Below are 20427 nucleotides of genomic sequence, written 5' to 3'. Positions count from 1 at the left end.
AGGTGTGAACGTGGGTTCTTTCTTCCTGGCCCCAGTAGACAACGCTGGCTGCCTTCCAATCCCATGCTCTTCCTTTTTGTCTTTGCTGAAAAAAATTCCCAATTCTGTTCTGGGAAATGCCTGGCTCTGGGAGGTCAAGGGCTCCATCCCCAGAGCCAGGACTGAGGTACCCGTGGCAACTCTCCTCTTATGGCCACCTGCATTATAGGCCAGGACGAGGCCTGTGGCCCAGGTCTGGGTATGGAGCTGCGGGAGGATATATCTGCTGGGATCCTGAGAAAGGTTTTGTTTCTTTTTAAAAGGCCCAGTGTCCGTTCTGAACATCAAGTCCAGAACGCCGGCAGCCATCTGAGAAGGTCCACATGGAGAGGCAGGTAGGGGCAACGAGCAGCATCACAGCAAGATCCTGATCCCCAAGTCGGCCTGGCTGAGAGCCTGAACCATGCCTACTCTTCTATTACACAGGATGATAAACGTCCTTATTCTGTGCACTGGGCGAGTTGGAGTTTCCTGGTACAGCCAAGAGGAACTAATACTACCTTACACTTTTTAGAACAGTGACTCTCCTTTTGGGGTGACCAATAAACTTTTAAACACTACATAAATTGGCTTTTAGAAGCTCTTACGAAATAATGGACTTCACTTGTTCTCCAACAGGACCCACGATGGTCCCTCGATAGGGTGACCTTCTCGACACCCCTTTTCTGGCTTGTGAAATTGCTTTCCCAAGCAACACGCACTCAGTGTGACCGAGGCGTGGACCCAAGGCACTGTAAAGGCACATACAGGGGGCCAGGTTGGCTCGGTCACCTCAGGCCATGCCTGTATGACAACTCAGGAGGCCAATTTGGAAGTGAGAAATAGACAACACACATTGGAGGCAGAGTATGTCATTACAAGGCCCAAAAATACAGTCAATGAAAAACAAAAAGGGAAATCTCCTCCCTTAGAATTTAAGCTTTTTCATATTTAATATTAAATGAGGAAAACGGTAAGTGGCATATTTTTTTGAAATGAACTGATGGCTCTATAACTATTATCCTTATATATAAGTGTCAGTGGTGATTGATCTTCTTAAGTATCTGGACCAGGGGCTGGGAAGCTATCTATATAGCCCACTGTTTTCTTATAAGGTGTGTGAGTTAAGAATGTTTCTTAGCTTTTTAAATAGCTATAGGTAGGTTTATAGAAGCACCTATGCAGTACCTTTAATTTTGCCTCTTGGCCCACAAAGCCTAAAGTATGTACTATCTGGACATTTACAGAAAAACAGTCTGCCAACCCTGATCTAGGTATCACTGTAGGGAATTCTTTTTGTTATTTTTTCATTTTTTGGAAAAACTTAAAAGATTCAGATGAGTACAAAAAATGTTAACATTTACATTCCAACCATCCAGAGATAACAGATATTAACATCTTGTAAGATCTGCTTTCACGGGTTTTAAGAATAAAAAAATTTTAGTTATATGGTTTTTATGCAATTGTAGCCCAAGTCCCCTTTGACTGTCACCTGCTATACCAGAAGCGCCCAGCTTTTACCTTTAAGGACAGGTAGAGCTTTGGCCAGGGGGTCTGCGACCTCAACAAGGTTAAGACAGCTGTTCCTTCACTTTGATCAGAAGACAGGAAATGGGGACACTGATCACAGTGCTTCTGTGTATTGATGGATCATTTATACAAAAAAGAGGCTTCTTTCCCTTGAAAGCAGTCTCTGTCATGATATATGGGCTTGGCCGAGAGCCCAATCTATTGAATTGAATGGGTTCCCCTATCAAAGCAAATGTCTGACGGGTGATTTCATGAAGATGCAGCCGTCAAATAAAGGTGGTTACGAATGAAAAGGAAGAAGAAAAAGACAAGGACACAGGAAGAAGGGAGGAAATGTCCCTGACATGAAGACTATCCACAGCAACAGGTATGACGCAATTCTCACGTTCTTATAGGAAACCACGCTCCTATCAAACAGATAGCAAGCAAAGTACTGGCACAGTTTCAAACGTGACTTACTGGAGAGAGAAATCTAAGTAACAGAAACAGACATCTAACGTGTCATGAAGTCCCCTCTAAGACATCTATGTTGACTATAATTCTCTGGTTCATTCTCTAGCTTTTCCTCCTAAACTGAGCTTCTTGATGGTAGGACTGATGCTTACTATATACACTTCCTGCAGGCAGAGAATGTGAGCACTAAGGGTTCAACACATAAAGATGAATGTGACATCAGGCAAAGCATCCAACCCCAGTGTCAAGAGCTCCAGTAACACTTCCAATCAGAACAATGAACCTCTTCAGCAAAACATGCCGGGAGGTTACAGCTGGCTTTACCAAGACCAACTTCACGCATGCGTTTTATAATAAAAAAAAGTGTGTGAGCATTTTTAGTTTATGATTCACACCTGTTTGTGCCCAAAGAAGTTCACAACAGCTTTTTTTTATATAAAGATTTATTTATTGGTGGGGGGGGGGGGGGAGAAAAGGGGCAGAGGGAGAAAGAGAGAGAATCTCAAGTAGGTTCTACGCCCAGCTTGGGGCCGATGTGGGGCTGAATCCCATGACCCTGAGATCATGACCTGAGCTGAAATCCAGAGTCAGACACCCAACCATCAGACCCAGACACCCCAAGCCAACCTTTATTTTTATTTCATCACTTTCTCTAAGAGCTGCAGTTCCTGTTTTAAGTTTCAGCATTATCCTCAACTAACAGCCACCCTTGACTCATACCCCAAGGAAGCCAGCCAGAGTCTACAGGATGGTACAGATCCTTCCCTCCCTGTTTCCAACATTATCTCTGTCTGCAGGAGGCGTAATTCACACACTGAAGTTCAAAGGATGGGCTAGGAACTCACTTTGAAAGAAAAAGTTGCTTGCTGAGGCCAGAGGGGCCTTCCTCACCCTGTGTGCAGGCTGGAGCCTCACTCTGCAGACCCTCAGACATGATGGCTCTAAGCCTCGTTGGCAAGGTGGCCCCGGGAGAAGGTGCAGCAGAGAGGATGTGTGGGTGAGCAGGTGGGGTCCAGCCCCCGCAGCCTGCATCTTGAATCAACACCTGTGCCTGAGGTGCATTCTACTCGTTACCCTGACAACAACTTGGCTAAGAGGTCAGAGCCCTAGGATGAGAGCCCAGCTTGGCCACTTCCCAGCTGGGTGTCTCTCTCTCCTTTGTCTGTAAAATCGGAGAAATAGTACCTGTACTGTTTATTAGTCTAATAATACTGTACTGTAATCTTTAATAAGTGGTCATTGTGATTACATGACAGTAATGTTCATTGATTTTAAATGGTTTAGGAAGTAAAACTGATGCCGAGAAGTCGGTGACCCTGTGGTTTCGAGGACCCACTGGGGGGCACACAATGGGGCGGCCTCAGGGACACAGGACCCTGTCTGGTGGGCAGAGTACCAGAACTACATGGTCAGAGAGACTGGGGTCCCACCTGTGGCAATACTCCACCACCCAGCCGCAGGTCAGAGGTGGGAACTTGCAGAAAGGAGAAGATCTGTTCCTTACACATCCATTTACCTAAGGTTAAGTCACTCTAATATTTTCAGAATTTTAGGATATTAATGACAGTGGCAGGAAGACAGATAATACTAATAGCACTGTTTTTACTGAACACTTGCCAGGAGCCAGACCCCGTGTCATGGTACTGGGTTATCTTATCTGATCTCATGAAAACCTGAGGTATTACTATGCTAGTTTCCCAGCTCCGTAACCTGAACAAGTGACTCTGCCTCCAGGGCTCCAGTCCGCTGTCAGTGACATGGACAGAACACCAATGTCTTGTAGCATTCCCTGCACAGCCCAGGCTGACAAAGCGCATGGCCACTGACATGCCATACATAATGGTAAAACTGAACATGAGCCACGGCTCTCAAAAAGCTTGTTCACCGCTTCCCTTTTCCAGGAGAGAAGCTGCTCTGTTTGGTGTCTGTGAAGTGACATCTGGGAGGGAGTGAGGCTACAACCTTGAAGGAGACACAAGTGCAGATCATGAGGCCCCACCCGGGGAAGGGCAGCCCAGCTGGAGGCTCATGGGCAAGGTGGCATGGCCACCTGCCCTGGACATGACCCCTCCCACCTGGGCAATGTGACCACAGGGAGCTCCACACCTGGGCTCCCACGGTGCACAGAACAGCGCCTCATGTAAAAGAAACATCTGAGAGAAGTTCTTTCCTTTCCTCTGATGTGTCTATGACTTAAATTTAGGATGGACTGGGAAGCCAGAGAGCCTCTGTGTGGTCTCCCCACCTGCACTGCAGATAGGCGCACGGCCTCCTCAGCGCTATGATAAGGGCCAATGAAGCGCCATGACGAGGGCCCATGAAGCGCTATCTCTGTGCTAGAAGGCTTGATCCAAAGGGGTGCCGTTCTTTCACTTCTAAAGGAATCATCAGTATGCAAACATTTCTGTTAAGTAAAATAAAAAAAAACACAACCCAACAACTACAAAACTAAAGTGATCTCTAGCTTATTTTAAATAACAGTATTCTAAATTTTCACTTGTATTGGTGGCCATAGTGGGGGCACAGGCCTTTTAAATGCGAGCAGGTCCAGTAACTAAAAATACTTGAACTAGTATAGGAAGTAAGTCAGGGTGTTTAGCTAAGCTAGGGATATTTCAATTTACAAAGGAATCCCACCGCTCATTTGGAAGTGACACTAATTGCTATTTTTAAACTGTGACCTACAAAGAGAAGATATAATATTTTGATTTCGTAAACTTAAATAGTCACTATGGTTTCCTGTGCACTTATGCCTCCTTTCTGAAATGGTGCAATGGGATTTTTCAACAAGATTTCTAATTTTCAGTTTGAGACTGGTATCTATGATACCAGAGGAGGGACCTCTGTCTGCTGCTCCTGCCTACGCTCAGTGCCTAGCCCAGGGCCCATACTACTTGTCGAACGAATCAATGTTGACTTAACTCTGGGAACCAGAAAGCACATACTGACACGCGCCAGATTCTCGGTTTATAAATATTTACAATCAGGACTTGATTTCGACTTTAATGAGCCCAACTGTTAAGGATACCTCCAAAGTGAGAAATGTAATCCATCACTTCCCGCCAGATGCAGCTTCGGCAGTTGGTCTTTTATCTGGGTTTGTAGTGAATGAAGCACAGACGTCAAATGACTACAGCAGGATATTTTATGGTGGACTGATCAAAACAGAAAACAGATCCAACCTGGGAACATGAATTCAGGACCACATATGAATTAAGGAGGGTCAAATTCCTCAAGCTGATAGGCCCCCAGAAACTCTGGATTCTATAGATGCTTAAGAAAGGATGCCTTATGAGGTCCCACATGAGAGTTGGTTAAAGAAAACCAACCACTAGTTTTTTTTAAATGCATTTTAAACAGAGGGGCATTGTGGGGCACCTGGGTGGCTTGGTCGTTGAGCAGACGTCTGACTCTTGATTTTGGCTCAGGTCATGATCTCACGGTTGTTAGACTGAGTTCTGTGTTGGGCTCCGTGCTCAGCGCAGAAGTCTGCTTGGGATTCTCTCTCTCTCTTCCTGCCTTTGCCCCTCCTGCTGCCCGCAGGCATGCGTGCTCGCTCACTTCTCTCTCTCTCTCAATAAATAAATAAATAAATAAAATCTTTAAACAGGGAGCACCTGGGTGGCTCAGTGGCTGAGTGTCTGCCTTCAGCTCAGGGTGTGATCCCGGGGTCCTGGGATCGAGTCCCACATGGGGCTCCCCACAGGGAGCCTGCTTCTCCTTCTGCCTATGTCTCTGCTTCTCTGTGTCTCTTGTGAATAAATAAATAAAATCTTAAAAAAAAGAATCTTTAAACAGAGGACATCATAGGATGATCACCACTAGATTCATCATAGGATGATCACATATCAGCTAGATTCAGAAAAACCTATGAAATTATACACTCACAGGTGTGTTTACCAACACGTTCACTGGCATGGTATGTGCTTAAGAACAAGTAATGAGGAGTCAAAATCTATCACCAGATTCCACAGAGATCTTCCATCTAGTTGACCGCTTCCTTCTCTTTTAAACTAGTACTCGCTTTTGATAAAACTAAATATAACACACATTCCTCATCCACCTTGAAAAATCTCAGGTTCCTTGAGACTGAGACACAGTCTGCCTTCCTGCACCTCTCAGGAGCTAGGAGACAGTCTACCTTCCCTTCCTGTTTGTATTATGAAGACTTGCTAATTCCTTTCTTTCTCAACTTACAAAGTCACATTAGCGAACATGCCTCTCTTTGCTTGGAGATGCTCCTACGCCCCCCTTGTGAGAAGATCCTGCCCCTCCTGCCGGCACCCCAGGGTGAGAAGCACTGAGGTCAGGGTCAACCCAGAGCCTGTGCAAAACATATTTGCCGGCTGTGAGCTCGCGATCTAACAACCGGGTCATCTAACAATGAACAACCCTCCCTGGAGCACAAGCCCCGCACGTCCTTGTGCAGGGCTTGCCTCACTTTATCTGCTTCTCACACCAACCCTATGAGGTTGGGACGAGAGGCCCCACTTAATAAGTGAGAAAACTAAGGTGGAAAGATGTTCAGTAGCTTATATGAGGCCACTTGGCTGAGGGCGTGGCGCCAAAGGATTTGAATCCAGGTCTATCTGAAGCCAAAGCCTGCCTGCTGCTCTGTGATGTGACATGGCCTTACCCCTCCCACCCACACACATCACCCCTGCACTCCCTCTGCAAGCTGTCTTATAAACATGTGCTACCTGTACTCTTATTTACTGAATATTTTTCACTGACTTGAAGAGCTTGTTATAGTTTTTCTAACGTGTTAATAATTTTTTTTTTAATTTTCATTTATTTATGATAGTCACAGAGAGAGAGAGGCAGAGACACAGGCAGAGGGAGAAGCAGGCTCCATGCACCGGGAGCCCGACGTGGGATTCGATCCCGGGTCTCCAGGATCGCGCCCTGGGCCAAAGGCAGGCGCTAAACCACTGCGCCACCCAGGGATCCCTCTAACGTGTTAAAAATAAACACCCAAGTATTAGATTTTAAGCGCTTTCATGTCACCTCCCACCGCCCCCCCACCCCCACATCACATCATGGGCCTCCAAAGGAACGGGCCTCATCCAGGTGTGCCCCTTACCGAGGAGCCTGAGGCAGCTGCCACACTGCAGTCACCAGAAGCACGCTGGGGTTAGATACATGCACAGTGTGGACACGGCCTTGAGGGAGGGCAGGGTGTCATGTGCTAAGGGGAAGAGTTCTCTAAGCTAAGGGTGGGAAAAGTATATGGCCTGCACCCCATACCCGCTTCCGTAAATAGAGTTTTGCTGGAACACAGCCATCCTGTTTGCTTACGTATGTCTGCTCCCACCTATAAAGCAGAACTCAGCAGTCTATAGAGAGCACAGCCCAAAATGTTTGCTGTGGGACCCTTTGCAGAAACAGTTTACCAACGGTTGCTCTAAGTCATACATTTCCCATCCAAAAGTCAGCTGGCAAACACCAATCCAGAGGTGATACGGACATTACTTACGATTCTGATAAGTATGTGAATTAAGTCTAATTCCACTCCACTTAACCAATATTTATTTATTGATGGGGCTACTATATGACAGTCTTGGTGACGGGCTGGGCTTACAGAGGCAAACAAAGCTGGGACTCCATTTCTTGGAGGAAGCAGGATATGAACAAAAAATTTCAATGTAACTCAGTAAGACATTAGAGGAGAATCTGATTTTTATTTGTCCTATAATATGGATCCTGGAAAACTGACCTCTTTTGTTCTTTTAAATGTTGAAATTCTAAAACTGTAACCATGGCCTAAGATCTCTTTCTCCCCATTTTTTTAAGCATAGATAATAGAGATGAAACTCTTTCTGTGAAATTACTCATTAACTTTTGCAGGAAAGATCAACTTCTGGAAGTTTTTGTAATTGCCAAATTCTCTCTGGGCCCTTGACTATCCAGTTCTCATCTCTATGCTGAGAATGGAAAAAGGCAAAGGTATGGAGACATCAAGGGAGACGGGGTCAGTGAAAGAGCCAGACTTTTGTTTTTTCAGACTGAGTTTTTAAATTGGAATCCATATTAACTGGGTCACATATGAACCTTCTGCTGAAAAAGGCACAAGGGACAGACAGTGGCCGGGCTCAGCCACGATTTCATTATCTACTATCTGTCTTTGCAACTCAACTAGGTATCAGGTGAATTAAGGGGAGAACCAATTTCTACATCCTCTGGATGTGATGACACTGATTATCCTTGGGCAGAGCAAAGGAAGATCAATAATAAGAGGTACTGCTTCGCATCTGTGCACCTGTCCTGCCCTGATAACTATTTATGTGCACTGGCCACTGACGCCTTTGTAGCACACAAAGAAGGTTTTTCACTGAGCTTCACAAGTGGATACAGAATGCTACCGTTTCTAGGGAAACCTGACTGGGGAAGCTCTCAGGCTTCAGTTCACAAAATGCGTCCCCATACACACAGTGGCCCATTTGTACAGTAATACCCCTCCTCCTCATTTACCTCATCCCATCTGAAAAATTAATGCAACAATGAGAGATGATTGTTGATGCTCGTTATTAAATCATTTATTCATCCCACACAATGATTCAGAATTATTCATTAAGCTTGCTGGAAGGAAGCTGGGTTTTTACCTCCATGGTGGTTTGAGGAGGGATGTGCTCTTTAAAAGGATATTTTATAACAACACAATTATCATAATTAAAAGCTACCCTGATATTCTGATGAGCTTTTGACATATTTTTGAGTACTGGCATTTTAACACAAGGAGATAAATGAGACTGGAACAGTACTAGGGAATAATATTACTGTGGGGGAAAAGCTGGAAGCAGCGTTATACAGCAGCATCACCCCCAATTTTATCATGGTCCTTAAGTTAATGAATTCTTACAAAATGTCACTTGAACTTCTGGCTTTCCCATATGAATCCAAGAATTACATTCTGTGACCCAAGCAATCTTCTGCGTTATTGAGTCCTAAGTGCATACATTCCATATGAAAGCCTACTTAACTATGCTTCCAAACCAAGCAGGTCACCTGCCACAAGTTGGGTCCATACATGGCCTGGATCTCTTTCCAATGTTGCCTTTGGTTTGTTCTGTGTCTGACAGGCCATAAAGCAAAGGTCCTGGTTTGGTAAGCCACTAAAACTGACAGGTGACAGCAGGAAGGGCTCCATCTCTCTGCTTTTGCCTGGTTAAGCAGACTTAGGTGAAGATCCTAAGGCCAAGGGCCAAGAGAATCCTTCTCATGTGTGAAGGTGCATGATGGGTATAGTGGGGGGACCATATGGGAGGAGAGAATTTGACTGCTATGTGAACCTGGAAAGGTAACACATGGATCAGGGTGGAGGCACACAGTTACTTTACCCAAGAACGAAGGGCTTGGATGCTGTGGGATGTATGCTTGGCTCTTGGGACACACCCAGGGAAAAGCTTGGCCCAGGAGCAACGTGAGAGTGTGAACCTGGTCTGCTCTGTACCCAGCATCCAGTGGACAAATAAAAGGGCCATGTCAGTCCTTCACTCACTCCACAAATACTGATCAAGCACTAATTATGAGATAAGACCCGAGCCAGGCATCCTGAATGCAGAGATGACTGCAGGTGCATCCCCACACTCAAGGAACTGAATCTAGTGGACAGTGGAGACAAGTCAGCACATACAAGTCCTCAGGGATCGAGGGAAGCTGAGGAAGAACCCAGGTGGGGCTGGGGGCACCTCATACAGAAGGTAACAAAGTTGAGTAGCCAGCCAGGTGAAATGGAAGAGGCAGAGACCATAGGGAAGAGGTGGAGCTGGCCTTGTCCTGGGGGTGAGGGACCCTAGAAGGAGGGGTTTTGTGGAGCTGCTATGATCCAGATGGTAGCCTCAAGAAGTGGACAGTCTGATGAGATATTAAAGGCTCTAGCACCACCAGTGGATTCTGGGCAAGGAGGTCCTACTGGAGATGGCTCTGTCAGAGTTCCGGAGCCTGACGCCACTGAGAGTAGAAGAAGACTACTCGCTCTTCTGCTCTGCCTCATGTTGAGCAAGCGAGCTTCTGCTGATAACTTGGCTTCCCATGTTGCTCTGCCTACGGGAAGAGATTGTGCCGCTGGGGCTTAGGGAAGGGATTCAGTCTTGTTCTACATCAATCAATTGGCATTCTGGGGGAGATATCCATCTGTGAGCTGGGGCAACGGGAGCCCACCTCCAAGACACAGACTGGCTCTGGGTGTGCTGACAAATCCTTCCTTGCAGGGCTGCGGGCCCGATGGCGGGGAGGTGGCTGGCGCATCCTGAATCCAACACTGGGTTCCTGGTGGGCGGGCAGCAGGCTTCCCTCGAGGCTGCCCCATTAGAGCTGTGGGCTCTCTCTGTTAAGTGTCTACAGGTCTCAATATCTGGGAGTGCCTGTGGGCCACATGTATTCCTCCTACGATGGGAAACCCAGAACCACATGCCACTCAAGAATATGGCTGACAGGAGAGGAGAACAAAGAGCAGTCACAGGGACGACATTTGCATCATTTAACATTTGATATGAAAGGAATCATTTCCCTGGCATTAAATGTTCTCTCTGGCATTATTCTCTGTTACAAAATAGTCTCCATGGTGGTGCTGATGCCATCTTGACACTTCATTTCCTTGTCATCAAAATGGTTTTCTGCACCAACTCGAGCATGGCATGAAATTTCAAAGACCTCAATAGAAGTTTTCCAACTTCATCTCCATGGAACAGTTGGAAAATGTCTCCAATTATGCAAGCTTTTTGTAAAATGTCTCAAAAATACAGAAGGGCCTATTGTACATTTCACAAGTAAATGCGAACACATTTAATGCTCAAAGATGAAAAGAAGAGTGTCAAGACTTTTTTTTTTTTTTTTTTTTTTTAAACAAATGCTTGCTACTGGGTCAGGACACCACCTCCCTCTCTCTACCCCCTAACAAACAAATGGATGTATTTAAATGTTAGATGCATTTGATGAAGTACAGTCTGGAAAGATCTGAAAGGAGGCATTAAAATCAAAACAAGAGACACAACAGTTGTCAGAACTGGAATCCTGCCAAGTCTCTGGCCACACAGGGAACTGGCTTAGAACGACCCTTTTCTCATGAGAGCAACACTACAGGTGCTGCCAGGAGAGACGGATGTGTGCAGGCCAGGATGCCATCAGAGTGCTTCATGTTATATGTGTGTATGTGTGTATGTGTGTGTGCACACACATGTCAAATATGTGATTAGCTAATAATTTACAGCAGGTTAAATCAGACTAAATACATTTCTCTTCCCTGGTTCTAGAGGAGAATTTACTCCTCATTCTGGGGAAACTAATGAGGAAGCCCCAGGACTTGCCAGGATTAATTTAACCCTGGTAGGAAGCCCGGCTCTTAAAAAGCATCTGCCACTGGGCAAGTCCCTGCTCCCCAAGAATATGAGAAAAAATGCCCCTGGCATCACTCCTTCTCCCAGGGTTGTGACAGCCACACTCAGACCCCTTTTCCCTCCAATAACTCCCACAGGACCCTGTCCTCAGCTGCCAGCAGCTGTCACAGTTTCATTACTTGGTAGGCCAAGGGCTACTGTAATGGTTTACAGACCCTCTCTCCTTTGATCCTCACAATCCCTCTATGAGATAGCTCCTTCTGCTACTCCACAGTGAGGGTGAAAAGGCTAGGCAGTGCATAGCCACTGAAGCCACACGGCCAGTGAGGGGTGGAGCTGGGGTCAAAACCTGGTTCTCTCCAGAGCCCCATCCTCTTCCCCCCCTTGCTAGGCTGCAGGGAGGCAGAAGGATCTGGAAGCTTTCTCTCTAGATGGCCCTCCTAGCCAGCCATGAGGGTCCCCAGAGGTACCTGCTCCAGCGAGTTTGTTGGCTATCTCCTTCCGCACGGACTTGGTGAGGTTGAAGTAGTCATCGTCCTCATCGATGCTCCGCAGGAACAATGGGATGTGCTGGAAGACGATGGCATGCTGGCACTTGTGCTGCCCCACGATGCTCAGCTGCTGATCCAGCCATTGGTCCTGTGCCTGCTTCAAAGCGGGGCACCGGGAAGCATCGTACCAGAACTGGGAGTTGAGGACAAGGCACAGGACACCCCCAACCCAGAAGCTGAAATAGTCGTCCCCCCAGGTCTGCTGGAACTCTGCCACAGTCTCGGGTGTGGGGGTGTTGCCCACGTCGTGGTTGCCGCTGACCAGCACCAGTGGGATGTCGCTGTCCACCTGTGTGAGCACTCTCTGCAGGTCTGCTGTCTGCTCTTTCCGCCAAGGCATCCCTGCAAGAGTAAGGGTCACATCTGAGATGGCTGTGGCTATTTATGGGTTTACTAACATCAGGTAAGAGAGCACAATCTAGAAGTACACTGAATCTGGCACATGGAAACTGCAAACAGCAGCTGTGTGTTAAAAGCAAGTCAGTAAGTTAGGTGGGAACCTCTGTCCGCCCCCTCTTCCCTTAGAATGCACTGAAAATTCAGTGTCCCAAGTGGCCATCTGACCCAACATTGAGATTGGGTGATGATACGGAGTTATTCTAATATTAAATGTTAATGAGGCTTCATTTCTTCTATTCAGATAAAAAATGGGTCATAATGTGCGCCCCTATCGTGTGTGGACCCAGCTCTGAACACTAGTCTGAAACCAACTGCTATTTGAAGTTATTCTTACCATATCCATGGTCTTGCACACTGCGTGAGCACCTCTATAAGAAAAACTCTTAGAATCCAAATGGCCACATCAACTGGCACATGCATTTTACCAAATCCCACTATCCCCTGCCCACACAGGGGAAGAGGTACTTTATATTCCACCACCAGTGTGTAAAAATGCAAGGGCTCAAAGTCTTCGCATGTCTCCCTGTCCTAGCCCTCATCCCAGGCACACAAGATTATTCAGTATGGAGATAATGTATTTAAAACTTTAAAGAATGGGATTTGAAATGACCATTTCAACTCCAGACTTGTTTTTTGTTGTCTTTGTTTTGCTTTGTTTTTTGAGCTCCTCTGTGCTAATTTATTCAAAAAATATTGAGTACTGGCTATGTATAAGGCACTGATTTAGTCACTGGGGCAAGCTGTGAGCCAAAGAGACACAAATCCTTCCCTCCCAACTGGGGAGTCAGATAACTGGCCCAGCAAATGATGGATGCGCACGGTCCATCTCAGATGCTAATGAAGCATTGTTGAGAAAAGCAAGGTGGGGGGAACATGACAGGATTCCTGTACCATGCTGGTCCAGAGGAACATGCTCAACATGGCGAAAAGGATGAGGGAGAAGAGCAGCCCAGTTTCCCGAGGGATGATGACAACTCACCTAAAACACCTTGCCAGAAACAGATGAAAATTATACCCAACAGTCCTCGTCCACCATGAATTTAAAAGGCAAAAAGGTCTTTATGGAGTAATTACAGCTAAGAAGGAAGACCTAATGCAGAGAGGAATTCAGCCTAGATGGTCATAAAATAGGTGGGTGTGAAGCAGGAGTAGAACTAACACAGGAAAGAAATAGAGACAAGAGACATAACCGTTTCGGAATTTATGACTACAAGAAATTAGCAGTGGCAAGATCTCTTTTATAGCCAAGTATATGCCCGTTTTTCTAAATATCCCATGTGAGGTTATAAAGAACATGCATTCTCTAAGTGTTGACTACGGAGCTCCTTGTATCTCTCCTCAATCAAACCTGTTCATGGTGTGATTCAAGTCTCCTGTGCCATCCATCACTCCTTGCTTTTGGCAGTGTCTGATTCTGAGAGCCTTGGTTAAGCCTCCACTATAATTGTGAACTGATCCATTTCTCCTCGTAATTATGCTAAGTATCCTTTACTTTTAGCTCTGTTATTGCGTAAGAGGTCAGATTTCCATATCTTACTGAAATAGCTTTATAATTCATTCTAAATAAAAAGAAGTAGCTCTACATTGATGCAATAGAAAAATAAAGTTATAAAGGTAAGACATGGAGGAAAAAGCACATGTAAATTTTTAAAAGGCTTATGCATATTCACATATTAAGGATAAAAGTTCTCCAAAGACACAAGGAGAACTATTAACTATGGTTAAACATGGCAAACAGTAGGGATGGACAGGGACTTCCACAATTCAGTTTTAACCCTTTATACTATAGTTTAAAAGTTCCTTCCTTCCTTTTTCCAAGCTTATGTATTATTTCCATTTTTTTTTTTTAAAGAAGCTGTTTTCTTGGTTTTTGTTTTTTGTTTGTTTGGGGTTTTTTTTTTTTTAAGGGGCTTTTAGCCCCATAACCCTAAGGTTTCAAGAAAATTCAGGAGAGGCCAGTCAGGCAGCTGCATTTCCAAGCAACCCCAATTTCTAGGATGAGTGGCATTTGCTTGGAGAAGGGTGTCAGTCAGTTGACCTCCGCAGAAGCTCCTGAGGGGAGAAGCAGGTCCCTCCTGGCACCAGGGACCAGGAAGCTCCTCCCTCGGTGGTGCTGGGCATTTGCCCACCTCTAATGTCTGCCTCCTTGCTGGTCTGGGCTGACCTTGGGGTTCCTGGTTTAAAGGGCCCATGACTAATATTGCTTCTTTAGCTGAACCCACACTGTGAGCATCTATGTTGACTTACATAATCCTCCCTAAGACTCCGCTCCCATGTCAACAAATAGGGAAGATGAATCCTTTATGGCCTTGAACATGATAAACCATTTCAAAGGAACTCCACAAACCAAGGCTAAATAACCACTACTTTCCTTAACCAGTTTTCTAAAAACCCCAACGTTGCCACTAATGTTCCCTTCTTTCCATTCATATTGACTTGGGGGATATTGTGATACTCGACAATAGCCAGTACTTACCTGGTACTTACTACGCGCAGTCACTGTTCTAAGAGCTGTACTCATATTAACTTGGTTTGACAGCCAGTGGGGGTGTAAGGAATTGAACTCAGTGTTCCAGCTAAGACTGCTGCCTCTCATTACAGTGTCCTGGTCACAAACTAGGGTCCTGGCTTCCTGCGTGACTTCTCTTGGCCATCCTGATCCACAGGACATGGGTTTATAAATACACTAGGGTACACAGTGTTCCTCATTCCTTATATTCAAAGGGCATTCATCATGATGCTCTGATTGAGTCAGACACAAAGAATGTTCAATTAGCTAATGACCATATACAAAAAAGTACCTTCAAAGAACGGCTTACTCAAAACTTTGAAAAGGAGACCTTGTCTCCAAGCAATCTACAAGGAAGAGCTGTGACTTACACATGGAAATAGGATGTTTGTTTCCAAACTTCAGAGGGATCCTGGTTTAGGGGAAGTCACAACTAGCCCCTAATAACCTGTTAAAAAAAGACATGACGCTCATCTTCTCTAGACCCCCTCTGTCAAATACGAGCCTCTCTTGTGAGGCTTTTCCAGAATTTTCTATACCCCCTCATGTAGAGGCATGGCGTGGAGGTGGAGTCTAGGACACCTGGGTTTGGTCCTTGGCTCTTGCCCCTCACAAGCCTTGTGGTGTCGGTGAGTCGCTTGGTTCCTGAGCCTTGGTCTCATCGTGTGTGAGAGGAGGATGATAGGCTCCATACCTCAGAGGGCAACTGTCAAGATTCATACCAAAATAATGATTTCTAGAGTTCAGTATGAACAGGGATGCAAAAATGTTAGCTGTCTTCCTTCCACCCCCACACCCGAATGTACTGAATTCTCCCTTTTTTGGCCGGTGACTCAGAGTGTGCACATAGCAATCAATAAATCATTTCTGAAGGAAAGAAAACATTCCCCAGGGATATAAATAATTTTTAGGTAAGAATTTAAAAGTGAGCAAGTAACTTCTTGATTACAAAAAGCCGAGTTTAAGGAAAACATTGCATTTATTTTCAACACACTTTTGTTTGTGCAGATCAGAATTTCTTTAGCGTCAGAATATTAAGCGCTTAGTATTATTAGCATAGCTAAGAGTACAATCTAGCACAGCTTCCTAAATAAGTCATAAGATTACAGCAAAGGCCAAAGCCAAACCTTAACTAGCATCAGGAATAGAAAAAATGTTAACTTGGCCAAGGATATAGAACTTCCAAGAGTCCCTTATGGATCAAATGGGGCTTTCCACTTCACAGGAAGGATAGAAATAGAGGCACAGAAAGAAGAAACAAGACTTTTGTGAAGGAAGAAAAACTGCAAGAAATGACTCAGGAGAGAGGAAATTCCATTAAAATTTTAGGATTATTTATTCTAGTTCTGTGAAAAATGTTGGTATTTTTATACGGATTGCATTAAATCTGTAGATTGCTTTGAAGAGTGGACATTTTAACAATATTGGTTCTTCTGATCCATGAGCATGGAATATCTTTCCATTTGTTTGTGTGAACTTCACAGAACTAGAACAAATAAGCCTAAAACTTGTGTGGATTCATAAAATACCCTGCATAGCCAAAGCAATCTGGAGAAGTAAGAACAAAGCTGGAGGCATCAATCAGAATCCCAGACTTCAAGTTTTATTACAGAGCTATAGTAATCAAAACAGTATGGAACTAGCACAAAAACAGACATAAGATTAATAGAACAGAAAACAAAACCCAGAAATAAACTCACACTTCTATGTTCAATTCATCTATGGCAAAGGAGGCAAGAATATGCAGTGAGGAAAAAGTCCCTTCAACAAATGGTGCTGGGAGAACTGGACAGCTACATGCAAAAGAATGAAACTGGACCACTTTCCTACACAGTACATAAAAATAAACACCAAATGGATTAAAGACCTAAATGTGAGACTTGAAACCATAAAAATCCCAGAAGAGAACACAAGCAGTAATAGTTTTGACATTGGCCATAGAAGCATTTTTCTAGATATGTCTCCTGAGGCAAGTGACACAGAAAGCAAAATTTAAAAAGGAAATCATCAATGAAAAAAAAAAAAAAAGGGCGACCTACTATGTGGGAGAAGATATTTGCAAATGATAGATCTAATAAGGGGTTAAGATTAAAATTATATAAAGAACTTATACAACACCAAAAAACACTAAAAAATCCAATTCAAAATGAGCAGATAACCTGAACAGACATTCTTCCAAAGAACACATCCACATGGCCAACAAACACATGAAAAAAATGCTCGGTATCACGAATTATCAGGGAAATGAAAATCAAAACCACAAAGAGCTACCACCTCACACCTGTCGGAACAGCTCAAATCAAAAAGACAAGAGATAACAAGTATTAGCAAGGATATGGAGAAAAAGAAACTCTCTTGCACTGTTGGTAGGAATGCAAACTGTTGCAGCCACTCTGGAAAACAGTATGGAGGTTCCTCAAAAAATTAAAAATAGAAATACTACATGATCTAGTAATTCTACTACTGGGAATTCATCCAAAGGAATCTGAAATACTAATTCAAAAAGATATATGCACCGCTAGCTTTACTGTAGCATTATTTACAATAGCCAAGATATAAAAGCAACCTAAGTGTCCACCGACTGATGAATGGGTAAAGAAGATGTGGTATACATGCACTCACACATAATCACACACACACACACACACGAATATCACTGAGCCATAAAAAAGAATGAAATCTTGGCATTTGCAACAACATGGATAGGCCTGGAGGGTATTAGGCTAAGTGAAATTAATCAAACAATGAAAGACAAATACCATATGATTTCACCCACATATGGAATTTAAGAAAACAAGTAAACAAAGGAAAAAGAGACAAGCAGAAAATCAGACTCTTAAATACAGAGAATTGGTGGTTGCTAAGGGGAGGCTGATAGGAAAAGCATGTAACAGATTAAAGGGATTATGAACACACTGTGATGAGTACTAAGAAATGTATAGAATTGTTGAATCACTATATTGTACACCTGAAACTAATTTAACATTGCATGTTAGCTATACTTGAATAAAAACCAAAAAGATGAGGAGGACTGCTCTGGGCAGGTCTCCAAGGTGGAGGAAGGGCATCTGCCGAAAAGTGGGTACTGAGAGGACAAGGATCCCGAAGTCAGCACACACTTGACTGATGAGAAGAACTCTGGAAGGACAGATGGGGCAGTGTGGAAAGCTGTGATGTACTCAGAATACACATTTAAAAAAATTTTTAAATGTGAGGAGTTTAAAACCAGGAGTTAAAAAAAATTATAAAAAGATAATTACAAAATAGTTATGTATATCATTCGTTAACATTGAATTTTAAATAGTCCCCAGAGGACTGAGGACAAAGCAAAGATGTCTGTTCTTACTATTTCCATTCAGCATCACACTAGAAGTTGTGGCTAGTGCAGTAAGGCAAGAAAAAAGAAATAAGAAGCATACAGACAGGAAAAGAGAAAATAAAACTGCCTGTTCTCAGAAGACACGACTATCTCTGTAGAAAATCCCAAAGAATCTTTTTTTTTTTTTTTTCAGTATCTAGACTAACAAGGGAGGATTGGCTTGGTTGCTGGATGCAAGGTCAATATATGAAAATAAACTGTACTTCTATAGACTACAATGAAGAATTGGAAGTATAAAGATAAATATTTGAAAGATACTTAGGGGGTAGAAACAATAGGAGTCCTTGTATTCATTACAAGAAGGAGAGGAAGGACTTGAAAATAATTCTCGATGTCTCAACAGCTGGGAGATCAGTCATGTCATTTACTTACAGGAAAAGACTGGGGAAGAAATAGGTTAGAGGTAAAAATTGAAAGCTCTGTTTCAATATAAAACTTGCCCTACTGATACAGATACAGGCAACAAAAGGAAAAAGCAGACAAATGGACTTCATGAAAATTAAAAGCTTTTGTGCATCGTAAGATGTGAGTATCAACCACAGGATAGGAGAAAATATTTGCAAATCATATATCAGGTAAGGCATTAATACCCATAATATATAAAGAACTCTTAAAATTCAACAACAGATTAGGGCTCCATCTTCTGAAGGGAAAATAACATGGTGCTTCACTTAGAGTACGTCTCAGCCAGAAGTGCAGGCAGACACCAAAAAAACCTGAGTGCATACCTGCCAAGCACAAAACACCACGATAAACATATTTTGTTTTCCCTTTGGGGATTAAGGAGAACAGAACAGAAGCTGCTTCCAAGCTTCCGAGAGTATAACCTAACTACAGAAAAAAACAAAAAACAAAAACAACAGAACAAGAAACAAACAGCAAACCCACGTGTTTCTATTCCCCTTCAATCATCACCATCCTGGCCAGCAGAATGCAGTGACAGCAGAATTCCACCCAGAAACTACTGACGAAAACCATCCACCTCTGAGACTTTCACATTTTCTTTCTCCACGGAGGCTATCCGAATAACAGATGCTGTGAATAGACTTCAACAGTGTTACGAATCTATTTACTGTTTCAGTAAGATTTTCTTCTTTTTTTAAAAAAGCAAACCAACAAGGAAGGATGTTGCTTTAAGAAAAGAAGACTTCTATCTTTCCTAGTCCCTGGGGGCACAAGAACTCAAATGGGAGCCGATGATAATATACTCAACCACCGTTAGGACAATTTAAATTAAATAGCGGGACAACCTTAGCAAGCACAGAACCTATCCAGTAATGTAACGGCTGTTTATTCAGGGGGATTTAGGGGGTACTTCCTGGCTGGACATGGGCTGCAATGAACGGAACACAATCAGTCCAGCGCTCAGTAAGCACACTCTGAGCAGATACTTGCAAACCAAATGATTTCCCCAGCCAAGGCCGGGATAGGGGATGCAGATGAATCGGTGTGTGCTGAGGAAGGACTTCCTGTGTGGAAGACGGCCGCTGTAGGTGCTCAGATCCCTTCACACCTGCACAGTCTTCTTGGCCTGCCCCTGACTCCCAGAGGCCTGCTCCGGCCTAGGATCTCACATGGCCTCAAGGCTGGGCTGTGCACTGAGCAGCGGCCTCCAGGAGCATCTTCTCTGCACGGTGAAGGTACCTGGTAGGTATGTATGGATTTGGTCTAATTTGGGATCAGATTAGTGTTGAAATGGCAGGGAAGACACCGGGACATGTACAAAACAGCCCCCTCTTGTTTCTCCTCTCCCTAATATCAGCAGTGGGTTCTCAGCTAGGCAACTTCAGAACTCTTGTTCCTCAGTCCAGGCTTTCTGAGAAGAAAAGAAGGTTCAGCAGCTTCTCCCTCCAGGTGCAATACTTACACACACACACACACCATCCCTCTGTCTCTAAAGTCTCTTTTCCTAAGAGAGCTGTAGCCAAACTTGAGTTAAGTGAAGGCAGGGCTTTTCATTTACTCTGTGAAGTTGCACCTGCTCTGGGCTAAAATGCTTCCTCCCAAATTCATATGTTGAAACCCTAACCCCCAATAACTGCATACAGTATACATACCCTTCCCAAGAGAGCTGACCCTTGGTCTTCCTCTTGAATTCTTTTCACCTACCCTTCCTGTATCACAGCAAAGGTAAGACCACGTTTCTTCTCCCCTGGTTATAGCTTACTGCCTACAATGGCCTCCAGGCCGGCCCCTGGCTCCTATGGGTGACCTGCGACCTGTCCACACAGCCAGGTCAAGAGGTTTTCCAGC

General features: G+C 44.2%; 1 protein-coding gene across 4 annotated transcripts in view; it reads right to left on the bottom strand.

The window, feature by feature from the left end:
• Positions 1–20427, bottom strand: part of CPPED1 (calcineurin like phosphoesterase domain containing 1) — a 101380-nt gene that overhangs the window by 21678 nt on the left and 59275 nt on the right. For all 4 annotated transcript variants that reach the window (XM_072753830.1, XM_072753831.1, XM_072753829.1 and 1 more), the window contains one exon: positions 11807–12229. In XM_072753830.1, coding sequence (XP_072609931.1) covers positions 11807–12229 — 423 coding nt within the window. The remainder of the gene's footprint in view (positions 1–11806; positions 12230–20427) is intronic.

The sequence above is a fragment of the Vulpes vulpes genome, chromosome 3 (assembly GCF_048418805.1).
Source record: "Vulpes vulpes isolate BD-2025 chromosome 3, VulVul3, whole genome shotgun sequence".
NCBI classification, from domain to species: domain Eukaryota; kingdom Metazoa; phylum Chordata; class Mammalia; order Carnivora; family Canidae; genus Vulpes; species Vulpes vulpes.
This window is presented reverse-complemented; position numbering and strand designations above follow the sequence as displayed.